Source organism: Streptopelia decaocto (genome assembly GCF_964273445.1).
Source record: "Streptopelia decaocto genome assembly, chromosome: 1".
In the NCBI taxonomy this organism is placed as follows: Eukaryota; Metazoa; Chordata; class Aves; order Columbiformes; family Columbidae; genus Streptopelia; species Streptopelia decaocto.
In genome coordinates, this window is record NC_138663.1 from 200,327,842 (window position 1) to 200,341,004 (window position 13,163).

The 13,163-nt window shown below is 44.2% G+C and overlaps 1 protein-coding gene across 1 annotated transcript; it reads right to left on the reverse strand.

Moving 5' to 3' along the window:
• Positions 1-528: 528 nt before the first annotated feature.
• On the reverse strand, positions 529-5,347 carry FUT4 (fucosyltransferase 4; the record flags this gene model as incomplete). Its single annotated transcript, XM_082051637.1, has 1 exon — positions 529-5,347. The coding sequence occupies one exon, from the start codon at positions 5,345-5,347 to the stop codon at positions 4,091-4,093; it is 1,257 nt and encodes a 418-aa protein (XP_081907763.1). The 3' UTR covers positions 529-4,090.
• Between the last annotated feature and the right edge of the window lie 7,816 nt (positions 5,348-13,163).

Consider the following 13,163-nt stretch of genomic DNA (forward strand, 5'->3'; position numbering starts at 1 on the left):
TGCTGACAATTAAACCAAGAAAAAGTAGTTTCCCCTCTGCAATAAAGTCTTAGAAGTTATGGAGACTAATGAATGCAGCCCTACAAGATCAGAACAGATTAAGGCCAGGCTGGAAGTTTCAGAAATGGTGAAATTTCTCAGTTCTACGCACCAGGCAGTCCAGAAGATGAGCGAAGAGAGAGGTAAGTAATCATCTGTGCTGCAGTCTGTGGTAACAAACGCTGAGGGAAAGAGCTTTGGGCTCCTTGTCTTTTGTTGCTCAGTTGAAGACAACGATGAACAAGCATGAAAAAAGCTGCAGCTAAAAATGGAGCCATAGCACTACCTGCCCAATATCAAAATAAACACAGTCTCCCTTTCATTTTTAAATTTAAGGGAGGGAAAAATTCCAACCACATCCAAATTCTCTGTAGGTCAAGAGAAAGTTTGCGTTTTGGTTTTATTTGAAATGATGTATTTTCAGCAGACATCCAACTTCAATAAATGCTCTTTTTCATGAGGAAAATAACTCAGCACAGCCTCTCCTATGAAAATATTTTTCTCTTGGCACAAGCAGGTTTTGTTCCTAACCTCGGATGGTCTGACCACTTTCAGAACAATCAGCCACTTCTATTGATTAAACAAACAGGAACATAAATTAATTATCTTTAAAAAGCAGTTTTCTACAGCTTTCATAACACAGAAGATGAAATGAAAAATAGGGTCATTTTGTGCTACTTCCTTTAATTTTATTGTCAATCTAAATATTATAATTAATACAAATAAAGTTACTGCATTCTATGAAGATTAAGACGCTTTACAGTATAAAATTCCCTGAGGTACAATCTGTAACTTAAAGAATCACATCATTCTCTATTCCATTTATACCATAATCAAAAAATAATATTATTACTTCTCCTTATAAAAAACAGAAGGCAATGATCTTCCTTTCCTTCCACTCCAATTTTTTTAAGGCATGGAATAAAACACTTTTTCAAAATGTATTTAAAAATACTTTTCTACTTAAAATAAATTTGCTTAATTTTTACAAGTGGATTTTACACATCACCTGCAATCTGTTGTGGAGTCTGGTACCTGATCTACAATCTAATTTGCACAGACAAGCTTTTTATTCATCATTGAGCTTGCCGTCTGCAAATTGAATTACAAAAGACAGTTACAATTAGCTTATAATGGTGCACTGACTATTAGCCTGTGGAGTGGATGAGCCAAAAACCAAAGTAGATGTCGTGTTACTGACTTCAGCAGCTGTAGATCGGGCTGAATTTCCTCCCAAATCCAAAGGGAAAAGTGTGTAATGTTCACGTAAGAACTATGAAACTAGAAGAGGCTTCTTTTTTCTCCCAAAGCCAGCGCTCTGCAATAATTATTACAAGACTGCAGTTTTCATCATACAACTCTTGAAAATACTCAAAGCATAACTTGCAAATAAAGCACAACTGTATCATGAATGGGTGATTGATGTCTTATTCAAACATGATGCTATAATTAATGCATAGTTCTTTTCTGAGTTTTACAGAACTCTAGCTTATCAAAGATTTCAACCGTTTTTCTTAGAGATGCTGAGGGAAAAAAGTATCAGTTGTAACCTTTGGAAATTCCCATGCTCCCATAGTCTGATCTCCTGCCTGTGCCACCACTAATGATCACCCAGGATGGTGTGCCTGGAAACTTCCAGAAAATGCTAAAAAATGTAGAAGGACTGAAGAAAAAATGCATTCGTTTCAGCAGACTGATAAAAAGTAATGCAATCTTAAATATTAGTTTTTAAAGATTGCTCATTGCTTTTAGGAATAGGGGTTTATATAGATTTCTGTGAACTGTGATAAAAACTAAACAGAAAAATGGCAACTCAAAGGGAAACACAGTCTGCTTTTCTGACACTTTGCTATTAATACTATACTTAAATTCAATTTTTAAAATTATCAAAACCAATTTTATGGGAGCAGTAGCCACTGGCAGAGAAACAGATGAGCATGCAATGAGGAACATGCTTTTGCTTTAAACAATCACTTAAGACCTGCTCAAGTGAAAATGCAGAATTAGGGACCATCCCTACTATATTCTGTACAGCTTTGACTCTCCTTTTGCCATGAAAGTTTGACAGCAGCTCTGGCATTAGCAACAGAAATGAAGTACCTTTAGCTGTCTTTCATTGGGCAAAAGCAGAAGGGAATAAATGTAGCAGCCAGTACAATATGACCTGGTAAATTTGTGACCATCGTTAATGAGCTTCATAATTACAGATTTGCTTCAGTAATCTTAAGTTCCATGCTTACCTAATCATGATGATCATCTAACTTAAAATAAATTACTGCAGGCTGTCACTCATAGATCTAAAGAGCACCTGCCCAATGTCCCTTATTGCTCAAGTCAAATTCAATCCTATTCTAGCCCAAATACAGCTCCTACTGCCAGTAAACTCAACTGTTCTGATGCCCAGCTTTTATTTGCAACTGACTTTCTTCTTTCCCCACCTGTTCTGTGCCCATGTTCTTATTCCATGTGAATTCTCTGCATATTTCTATGGATTATTCAGCCCCTTAAACAGGAGCTGGATGAATCCCTTCATCATTTGTGCAGGACCTTTGTGGGTTATTGTTTCTTGCCATCAAATCTCAGAGTCGCAAAGGGCAGGGAGGGCTCAGCTTCATGAGGACAAGTAATTGCAATTGAAGTTTCTAGATTTCCTGGTGCAAGATTACGAGTAACCAAAAAGTAACCACACGCTGACTACTAGGAAGATCTTACTCCAGCCAAACAGCAGAATGAAAGGGAATAACTATCTTAAAAGTTCCCGGTAGGCACTGTGAGAATGAAGTTTTATCTTAGGAACCAATTTATTGATTAAAAAAACGAGCTTAAAAAAAAACCTCAAAACCAAAAGGAAAAATAAAAAATCCCTTTTCATATCCTTTCCTCACACAATCAGTATTTTACCAACAGTCTGGACCTTCTTCTCTGCAGTAATTTGCTTTTTGAAAGGCAGTGGTTTGGGACTTGAGTTTCTGGGGGGGGGTTTTTTGGTAGTTTTATTTTACAAACAGTAAAGCCCTGTTCTGAGTAGTCTGGCACCCAGCAGGATTGTTTTAAAAGTGTGCCATAAACCAAACCAATCGCTACACAACAGGACAGTCTAATGATACTAGAGAAATCAGTTAGCCTTTCTGTATACATATTCAATATAGTAATAAAAACCCTGTAGTTCTCTGAGCCTTTCCCTGCTTTTTCCTGTATGGTAGTAATTTTGCAGAGAAAAACGCAGAGACTCCTGTAAACATTTTCTAATTCCTGAATAAAGGAAGGGTGGAAATGCTATGACTTTTTTTCCCTGTAATCTGTCTTTTCCTGTACTTAAAGCTTTTCTCCACTTTTGTACAGGATAAAGGTGCCTATGGTTCTGGTAGGCAGTGGAATAAACACTCTGCATCATCTGAGCTGTTTGTTCCACTCGGATCCAGTCTCTTCCGTACACATTTCCTAAAGGGAATTACTATTGGGCTCCAAGAATTATTAGTTGGCTGCTGCAATTTCAAACATTGCTAAAAAGTGCCACTGCATCATTACATTCTTATGTTCAACACTTACAGCTCAGAATTTGTCTGCAAGTAGCTTTCACACACATAATAATCACTGTTAAAAATATAAGCTTCAGTCTTCAGCATACAGAAAACCAGCACAGATCATGTAAGCCCTGTAAGCAGAAGAAAGTTTCACGGTCCAGGAAGCTGTCATAGCCGACAAAATTGGTTTCAGCTGTTTGGCTGAAGAACTTGACACTGGATTTTATGTCGAGCTATGCACATCTGTAAATGTTTCAGAGCTGCACAACTTCTGGAAATTTAACTTCGCTGTTGAAGAATCACCTTGCCTGATGTTCCTTTGTACTTCCATAATTCTGCAGCTTAATAAAAATCTTACTTTCATAGGTTTTTCACAGTTTGTTTACCTGTACCTGTATACTTCTCTCGCTGACGACAGCCTTCCGCGTACCCCCTCACTAACGAGCTCTGCAAGACCCAGTCCCCCCTCTGCCTCGGCACCATCCGCTGCTGGACGGGCTGGCCAGGAAGCCTCACCCCCAGGAACATCAGCTTTCAAACCAGCTGGCCAGGTTTTGTACAGTCTTGATCTGATTCCCGGCTGCACGCACGGCCTCGCAAACCTTGCAGAAATGCTCGTCCCAGAACGAGGTGATGTGGACCTCATACTTCTTCCTCCAGGCAAAATACTTCTTGTAGTTGGCTTTGTTTTTATCAAGGAATTTCAGGTAGATGGCCAGCAGCCGGGGGCTGGGGAAGTCATCGACATGGATGAAGGAGTCGGGGGGGATGAAGCGCTCGTAGTTGGCCCTGTCAGGGCCGAGGACGATGGGCACAGCACTGGCAGCCAAGGCGTTTCTCCAGAGCTTCTCGGTGATGTAGTCGGTGTGCTGGGAGTTCTCGAAGGCCAGGTAGAACTTGTAGGCTGAGACGGTCTCCACCACATTGCCCTTGGGCAGCGCCAGCCCCCGTGCCCCGTACACGTCGATGGCAATGTGCTCCTTCAGCTGCCGGTAGTAGCGCACCCGGGCGTGCTCCTCGTTCCAGTTACTGATGACCCAGGCCACCAGCCGTGTCTTGCGGGGCAGGACGAAGGGCCGGGGCGCCGGCAGGGCGTAGAGGTACCCGTAGGGCACGAAGATGTCCGAGTCCCGCCGGTAGGACATGGTCCAGTTGAAGATGCTGGCGAGTGCCCACAGGTCGGGCGAGTGCGAGGGCGACTCGAAGTTCATCCACACCCAGAGCTGCCGCGGGGGCCGCGGCGGGGGCGGCTGGGGCAGCTCCTGGTCGTGCAGCACCAGGTCGCGGTGGTGGAAAAGCACCGCCTGCGCCTCGCCGTACAGGCTGCGGTTGGAGCTGAGGCGGCAGCCCGTGATGTTGTAGCGCCGCCGGCAGTCGGCCGTGCCCCGCGGGCGGCCGAAGGGCTCCCACCACAGCAGCACGTTCACCTCGCCGCTCCCCGCCGCGGCCCGCGGCTCCGCCGCCGGCTCGGGCAGCCCGGCGTAGAGGGCGAGGGCGGCGGCGGCGCCCAGCAGCCCGGCCGCCAGCGCCCAGCGCCGCCAGCGCAGCCGCCGGCAGCACCGCCGCGGGCAGCCGGGCCGCCCGGCGGGGCAGCGCCGCGGGGCCGGCTCCATCCAGGCCGCCCGCTGCCGCCGCTCTGCCCTTGGCGGCCGCCGCGGGGCAGCCGCGGGGCCGGGGCCGGCCAGCTCATGCTGCGGCTGGGGCTGCGGCCGCCGCCGCCTCTCAGCCCCCACGCCCTGCCCCGGCGGCGGGGAGGTGCCGGTGCCGCCGCCCCTCCCGGCCATGCCCGGTCCGTCCTCCCCGGGCGGCCGGCGGCGCCGCCGCCTCCTGGCCCCGCGGCCGCCCGCCCACCGCCGCGGCCCGGCCCTGGCTGCCGCCCGCCCCCCCGCGCTGGGCCGCGGGGACAGCGGCGCTCAGGCTCCCGGCGGGGCTCCGGGGCCTCGTCCCTTCCCCTCCGTGCGGCAGGTGCCGCGATGGCAGCCCCGCCGCTCGCCGAGGTGGCCGCGGCAGCTGCAGGCGGTGGCAGCTCTTGCTGCCAGGACCGCTCGGTTGCTCATCCCCGGCTCGGGGCCGCAAAGGGAATTTGTGTCTCGGCACTCGGGGAGGGCTCCCCTGCCCCAAGCCCAGACCCGGGCACAACCAGAAAGGGGTGCGGGGGCGGCTGGCAGGGAGCTTCGGGGTACCCGCACCCTGGGACGGCAGGTGGGAGCACGGGCCAGAGGACCCGTGTGTACCCCATGAAGGCAAACGCAGTCTCCCCTCTCCGTGCCATCTCGCCCAGGAGACAGCAGGACTGCTCCGCTGCTTCCCATGCGCCTTCTCGCTTGTGTCTCCCAGTCCGCACCTGATACAGCGAGAGATTTTAAACTCCTGCAAAAGTTTTTCACCACACCAGCTGAGCTACGGTTTACATGCAGTATCGGGAGCCCTTGCAGAGATACTGTGGAAGCGGCAAGGGATTTTCCTTTGAAACAGTTGCGATTTAGAGAGTGAAGTTGAGACAAGCTTTAAATAAACCACTTATTTAAGAAAAAAGAAGTTAGAGCAGCCACAGTAGCTTTGAATGCCTGTCAAATTCAACCAGTTTCAAGCACCTCTAAAAGGATGAACAATTTGAAAAACTAAAGGAAAAGAAATTAAAGAAGAGGATTTTTTTGTCCTTTTAAAACTTTCTTAGAAACATGGATGTTTATATTAAAATTGTTAAATCTCACGGCTGTTTAAAAACTACAAAACCTCATGGTTACCAGAAAATTACTTTTTCCAGAGCTGGTCTGTGAAAGTATATCAGGCTTGAAACTTTTTTCCCCAAGTCATTTGCTTCAGTGATCTAAGGGGTCATTGATTCCCACAGTTCAGAGACTGTTTGAACACATCTGGGGAATTTCCAGCTCTGACACTGCACATATTCATATCGAAGAGCTATAGATCCAAGGTCATCTCTTATACATCTACTGAAAGCAGTGGAGTTACACCAAGCATAAGTTCTCACTGATCATTTGGATTGCAGCACAGCTTTTACATAACACATAGGTCGAGGCCCTGTGACTTGTCTCTAAATTAGTAAAAAGAGTGATTCAAGCCTGTTTACACCCCAAAATAAAGAACAGTTGTGTGTGAGTTTGGTGCTAGGCTAGTAAGTGGGTCAAGTGCATCCGTAAACTTATTAAATGTACTTAAAGAATTAAAGATTGGACATGAACCACTTGCACTTGCAGCCCAGAAGGCCAATTGTATCCTGGGCTGCATCAGAAGGAGCGTGGCCAGAGGGTGGAGGGAGGTGATTCTGCCCCTCTGCTCCGCTCTGGTGAGACCCCACCCGCAGTCCTGTGTCCAGCTCTGGAGCCCTCAGTGCAGGAAAGACATGGACCTGTTGGAGAGGGGCCAGAGGAGCCACAGAAATGATCAGAGGCTGGAACAGCTCTGCTGGGAAGAGAGACAGAGAGAGTTGGGTTGTTCAGCCTGGAGAAGAGAAGGCTCTGGGGAGACGTTATTGCGGCCTTTCCAGTACTTGAAAGGGGCCGATAAGAAAGATGGGGACAGAATTTTTAGCAGGGCCTATCACAACAGGACAAGCAGTGATGGTTTTAAACTGAAAGAGGGGAAATTCAGGCCAGACATGAGGAAGAAATTTTTTACAATCAAAGTAGTAAAACGCTGGCCCAGGTTGCCCAGAGAGGTGGTGGATGCTCCATCCCCAGAGACATTCAAGGCCAGGCTGGATGGGGCTCTGAGCAACCTGATCTGGGTGATCTGTCCCTGCTCATGGCAGGGGGTTGGACTACATGAGATCTGAATGCCCCTTCCAACCCAAACTGTTCTATGATTCTGTGATTCTATGAAAAGCGCTTGCAGACTTCCGTTGTCCATGTTATAAGTACTAATAGAATATAAGAAACGCCAACGGCTGTGGTGATAGTTGGTACCTTACTGCCTCTGCTCCAATGTGCTGTTTTGGCTGGAAGGGATCTCTGGGGGTCACTAATCCACCCTCCCACTCAGAGGAGCACCATTGCCAGCCCTAGCCGTGCTGGACGTACTTCTGACATTGCCCAGCACATGGCTTGCTTTATTTTTGAGGAGAGCTCACATTCAGCTTGATGTTCATCTAGTCCCCAGGTCCTTTCCAGCACGCTTGTTAATCAGCCAGCCAGTTCCCTGTGTGTACCAGTGCATGGGAATTTTCTGTTCCACATGCAGAACTTGCTCTTTCTCCTTCCTGAACTTTCCAAGTTTTCTTCTGGCTCACTCCATGTTTCTCAAGGCCTCTCTGAAGTTGTACAAGCCAAGATGTCAACCCTGCTTTCTAATTCAGTATTGTCTGAAAAATAGTGTGCTAGCCAACAGTAGCAAAACCACATCTCTTAGTGCAATAAACATGGAACCGAGCTTGACAAGTAACACTGATTTTAGTCACAAAATGGGAGTCTGGGAAAATTATTTTACCCCATTAGAAAACTGCAAACAAATGTAGAAATACAAGGCTAAAGGAAAGCCAGATCCTCTGAGGACATGAGCTGTACCTAGAATCAATCCAGAACCCATCCACTATGATGAACACTACCCTAGTCTGCCTTAATTAAGGATTCAGAGTGGTCCAAAAGCTCTGTTGTTAGTAATTTTACCTATTTTTACAGATAATGTGAGAAATTTCAGACCCATGACTGTCAGTGGGAGACCTCAATTGACTTCTGTGGAATTCTGATTAATTCAATAAACTTGACAGTATCAGCTGCAATGGCAATTCTTATTTTGCTTCAGGAAAGTAAATTTCAGCATTGATATATGACCTTGGAGGAGTCTTTGTCTAGGTAAGTTTTCGTTTCCATTGCTTGCAGTTTGATGCTGAGCCATTCCAGTTCCAAAGCCTAGCTAATTACATTGACAATGCCAGGGCTTATCCTACAACAGTAGGATAGCACAGTAGAGCCAACAAAAATGTTGGCATTAATTCAGGGTTTATGTAATGTTTCAGGACAACTCAACATGGAAGCCAGGTAGTGACAAAATATATATATATATACATATATAAATATTTATAAATATTTATATGCTTTCCCTGTGGAAATTACTAGCAAGAGTTGGCTAGTTACTTTAGATTTTTTGCAGTCCCATAGTAAAACTTCAGCACGATGTTCAGCTGCACTGCAATGGCATCCACTTTGAGACTATTGTCATACGGGAACAAATCTGTTGAATTATTTAGCATGAGATCAAAATCAGGATTTCTATATTTGTCAGCTCACCTAGAGCTAAAGCTCTGCACTACATATTGAAGAAAGCTATTGCTGAAATCCACAGTAAGTTCCAATGGTATATACAGCATGGAAATCCAATATTATTTCCTATTTGTCTTATTATGGCAAATAAGAATTAGCTCAATTTAGATGAGAGGACAGTAGCCTAAAATGTTTATGTGAGTAATACTGTCACCATAAGTTCCTTTTCACGTTACATCTGCCTCTGTGGAGACTAAATACATAGATACATGTTGTGAGGCGTCCTCTAGTTCAGAAGTCTTTATAGAATTTGTATCTGCAGCATGATTAAAACAATTTTCAAGGCATATTTTTGAATTTTTACAAATGACAGATCCAATTGTTTTGCTATCGCTACGTGTTCTTCAAACTCCTCACAATGTGGGAGATGATAGCACAGAAATATATTTTAGTTTGATATTCATCTTAGTCACTAATGAAAGTAACAATAGGTGTGTCTTCAACTAATAGTCCAGCAGCCTCCTAGAAATTTTGGTGTAGTAAACTTACAAGCAAGTTGTGGTGTGTTGCTGTAGAATGAGAGACACAGGGAGCGGCCTCACTGTCAGGACCAGGGTTGGAAGTCAGGTGTCCTCAGACCTGTGTGTACACGAGGGATTTATCTCTCCTTTGTCATGTCTCATTTCTCTTCATGAGAAGAAACATCACCATGGCAGCACGTCAGTGGCATGATTGTGATCAGCTACTGGGCACTGGTAGGGTTTTGTCAAGCAGTTTTGTTCACTCTGATTTGGGAAACACTCCGCAGATGCCACTGGGAAGTACAACATGATGAAGGTTGAGTAGCGTTACCAGAGGAAACACACCTGATTTGCCTGCTTTGGGGGTAAACCATCCCAGCAGAAAGCTCCACGGACTGAGAACCACACCGACTTCTTGGCGCTGTATACACAACCCAGGGAACTGTGGGTTAGCTACTCTGTTGCTGATAGTCAGGAACTTAAACCAAAATGCTGGCCATTAGTAATGAAGCTGTTGCAAAATGGAAAATATTTTGCTTACTTGAGGGTTAAATGTTTGCCTTTTCTAACAGCAGTAAATATTTTTGCCTAGAGCTTCCCAGCTGGCTTCCTCTTCTACTCTGACTCACTCTGTTTTGTCACACTTGAGAAGAATTTAAGCCTAGAAAAGTCTTTGAAGTTATTTGTCTTGCAAATACAGTTTTCAAGGTGCTGCAAGATGTGGCTGTACTTTCAGCTATCAAGCCAGATATTCTGTCAACCAGGAAAGCCCTGTAGAGTTTTTTATCCTAAGAAAACATGATCAGCTTCAAAGAGCAGCAGGCTACTGTCTGCCACCAAGATGACACTAGAACGACTTTGAAATCTCTTTTTCATAAATAGTCTCCATGGTTTTAACTCAAGTTTTTGCTAAGTAAGAACCTAAATGCTGTATGAAAAAGAGTTATAAAAGTTCTGTTCTGTATAAATTGCATACTGTATTTTAGCAAAAAGTTTAAATGCCTGTAATTTGATTAGCTAGTGTTTCATATTCAGGATTAAGATGTTTCTGCTTGGAAGTTTAAAATTCTGAAATACAATGAGAGATAAAAGAACCAGTTGAAAGTTGATGCCTGCTGTGTTGGATGAACAGCTTCTCGACAGACAAGCCCACGTTATGGCACAAGCGGTAAATGCAATGTTAAAATACCCTGCCTGGCTACAGTTCTGCTTGTGACTGTGAGCTGGGCTGGATTAAAACTACGTAAAGTTGATGTTTCCAGGTCAAGGCACAGGCATGAGCAAAAGCGCTGCGACACTGTGGTTGGAGGATTCTGTCACAGAACACTCTTCAACCTTCCATTGCAGCTCATATGTTTGTTGTTCACCAGTGTAGACCAGAGCCAAAATCAGAGGCAAAAATTTTGCCACCAAAACCACACAATCCCTGGATACTTTGACATGTGCGTGTGTACCAGCAAGTCTGAATTTGGCTCTCCGTGGATATTTGTTGGCAGTTATTATGGATTTCAGTCTTCCTTGGTTTTTGGAGCACTGGACTGCATATGATGCCCCCTTTTTTTACCCCGTGAGCATCCCCCAGGCCAGAGGGCAAGGGTTTGTGGTAGAGTTTGTCTTCAAACATCTTTGAACTCCAAGCATTGAGGTGATGTTTCAGTCCAGGATATAAGATTAGCTCTAGTTTGAAGTAAATCTCCTAAACCACATGTAGTCTAGTGGTGGGGCTCTCAACACCAGTTGCCTTAATCACTTGACGCCCTCCTATTGTGCTTCATTGCTTGATAATGTAGATGTAGACTTTGAACACTATTATTAATACATGGAAGCAATGATAACATTTCTCTTTCAAAACAGCACTATTTAGTTTGGAAATGAAATAACATTAAAAAACTAAGAGAAAAGGGTAGCTGAACAGTTAGTAAAAGATTGCTATGTTAAAATTTGAGCACAATTAATTTAAATAACCTGAAACCCCATTTAATAAAATATTGTAAATATATTATAAACATAGTAATATTAATACCATTACTATAATACTATGCAATGTTATAATATTTAAACAAATTGCTTAGTTTTATTCAAATGAAAGATGAGACACATAAAAAGGTCATGAACATGAGTACTTCAAACTAGCTAAGGATTACCCAAGCCTCATAACTGAAATAAAATATTCAGTAGAAAAGATCTAAAAGACGTTTCTCTGTTGTACAAGGTTGCTCAACAAGAAAGAAGGGGCAAAGGCACAAATGAGATTCACAAATCTGCCTTTGTTGCAGCAAAACTGAGCTAGTGAAGGAATCCAGGACAGACCCAGAAAATATTTTCATTTGGAAATTTTTAAAACAAGATCATGAAAAAAAAAAACTACTACGGATGAGAAAACAGAGGAAGAGTAGAATAAAAATAAAGCAAGGAGCAGAAGCGAGATGCAACAAACTTAATCAAAGGCTCTATCTGAAAACCCAGTGTTTTTTCAAACATTATTGTGTGGTTCATGATCAAATTTGCATTTTAAAAGTGAGAATAATGTTTTCAAAAGCAGCTACTCCTCCAGTGCCTCAGGTGCAGTTTTCAGTGCCAATAATTATTTTTTCTTTTAGAAGTCAAATGGAAATGCTGAAAAGTGTTGGCTTGGAGCCAACTAAGGTGTTGTGGGTTTGGTTTTTTTTCCCTTCTCACTGATACAAAAATAAAACCAAACTGACGGTGTCAGAGAAGAGTTCCAGACAATCAAAAACTGAACATTTCATTCACAGATAATCATAAAAAAATCAAAGGTAAACAAAGTCTAGCTTTACAAAGTTGTCACTGAGACTGTTCCTTCTTTAACAATATTCAGTGTAGTTTAAATACTTCCTTAAGATCTGAGAGCCCCAGAGGCAAATCACATCTCCACCTCTTCAGATCACACCTCAGGAAAGATGTGAATTACCAGGCTGAGTTAGCACTGGGAATAAGGAACTCTTCAACTCTGATTTTAAATTATCCATCAGTGCTAGATAATTTTTTCACTATACAATTCCCTCATTTTAAAAAAAAGTGACATTTGTTCATCTCACAGATATGCTGGAGAGATGTTTGGGAAGAATTCTGGCAATGAAAACTGCAGGATAAGTGCTAAGTGTTATTAAGTTGGAAAAGAATGTGTTACAATTATTCTAGAAATATGGCAAAGATTGATCATTAAGTTAGATTGTTAAACACGATGACAGGAATGCCTGGTCCACTACTTCCTCACCTGATCATGGGTTGTCATCTCCCTCCCGTGACTCCTACTTACAGTTCTGCTCCCCGGGCCAGCCAGGCAAAGATCACTACTCTGTATTTCTTGCATTACTGCAGCACTCCTGAAACAATCATGGATACTTCTAGACATGGCACTAACACAGCTTTTGCCCCACTTTTTGAGGTGAATCTCATCTCTTCCCAGTAGTTCTTTGTCCTCCAAGAGGGGACACATCAGAGTCATAAAAGTCAGTTCCCCATTTTCTGTGCCAGCTGTGCAAATAAGAGTTGACCTACAGGTTTCATCCATTCCTCAAGCCCTACCTTCTCAGCAGTAGGACTGAGAAGAAACCACCTGGGAACCTAAGTCTTTGCCTCACCCTACAGCAACATAGTTATGCTTGATACACCCCATGTCTCCCCTGGAAGTACTGTTGGAGTCCACATGGAAGAGCAGCATGGAATAGAAGTCCAACGTCCAGACAAGACTCAGCACGATCTTTACATTGTCCCAGCTCTCAGCCCCACAACAAACCTCCCCAGATTGCACTTTGGGGCAGCAAAGAGGCACTTCCACCTCCCTGAGCTGGGACTTTCCAACTATTGCTCTTCACTTCCTCCCACAAGGCTCAGGC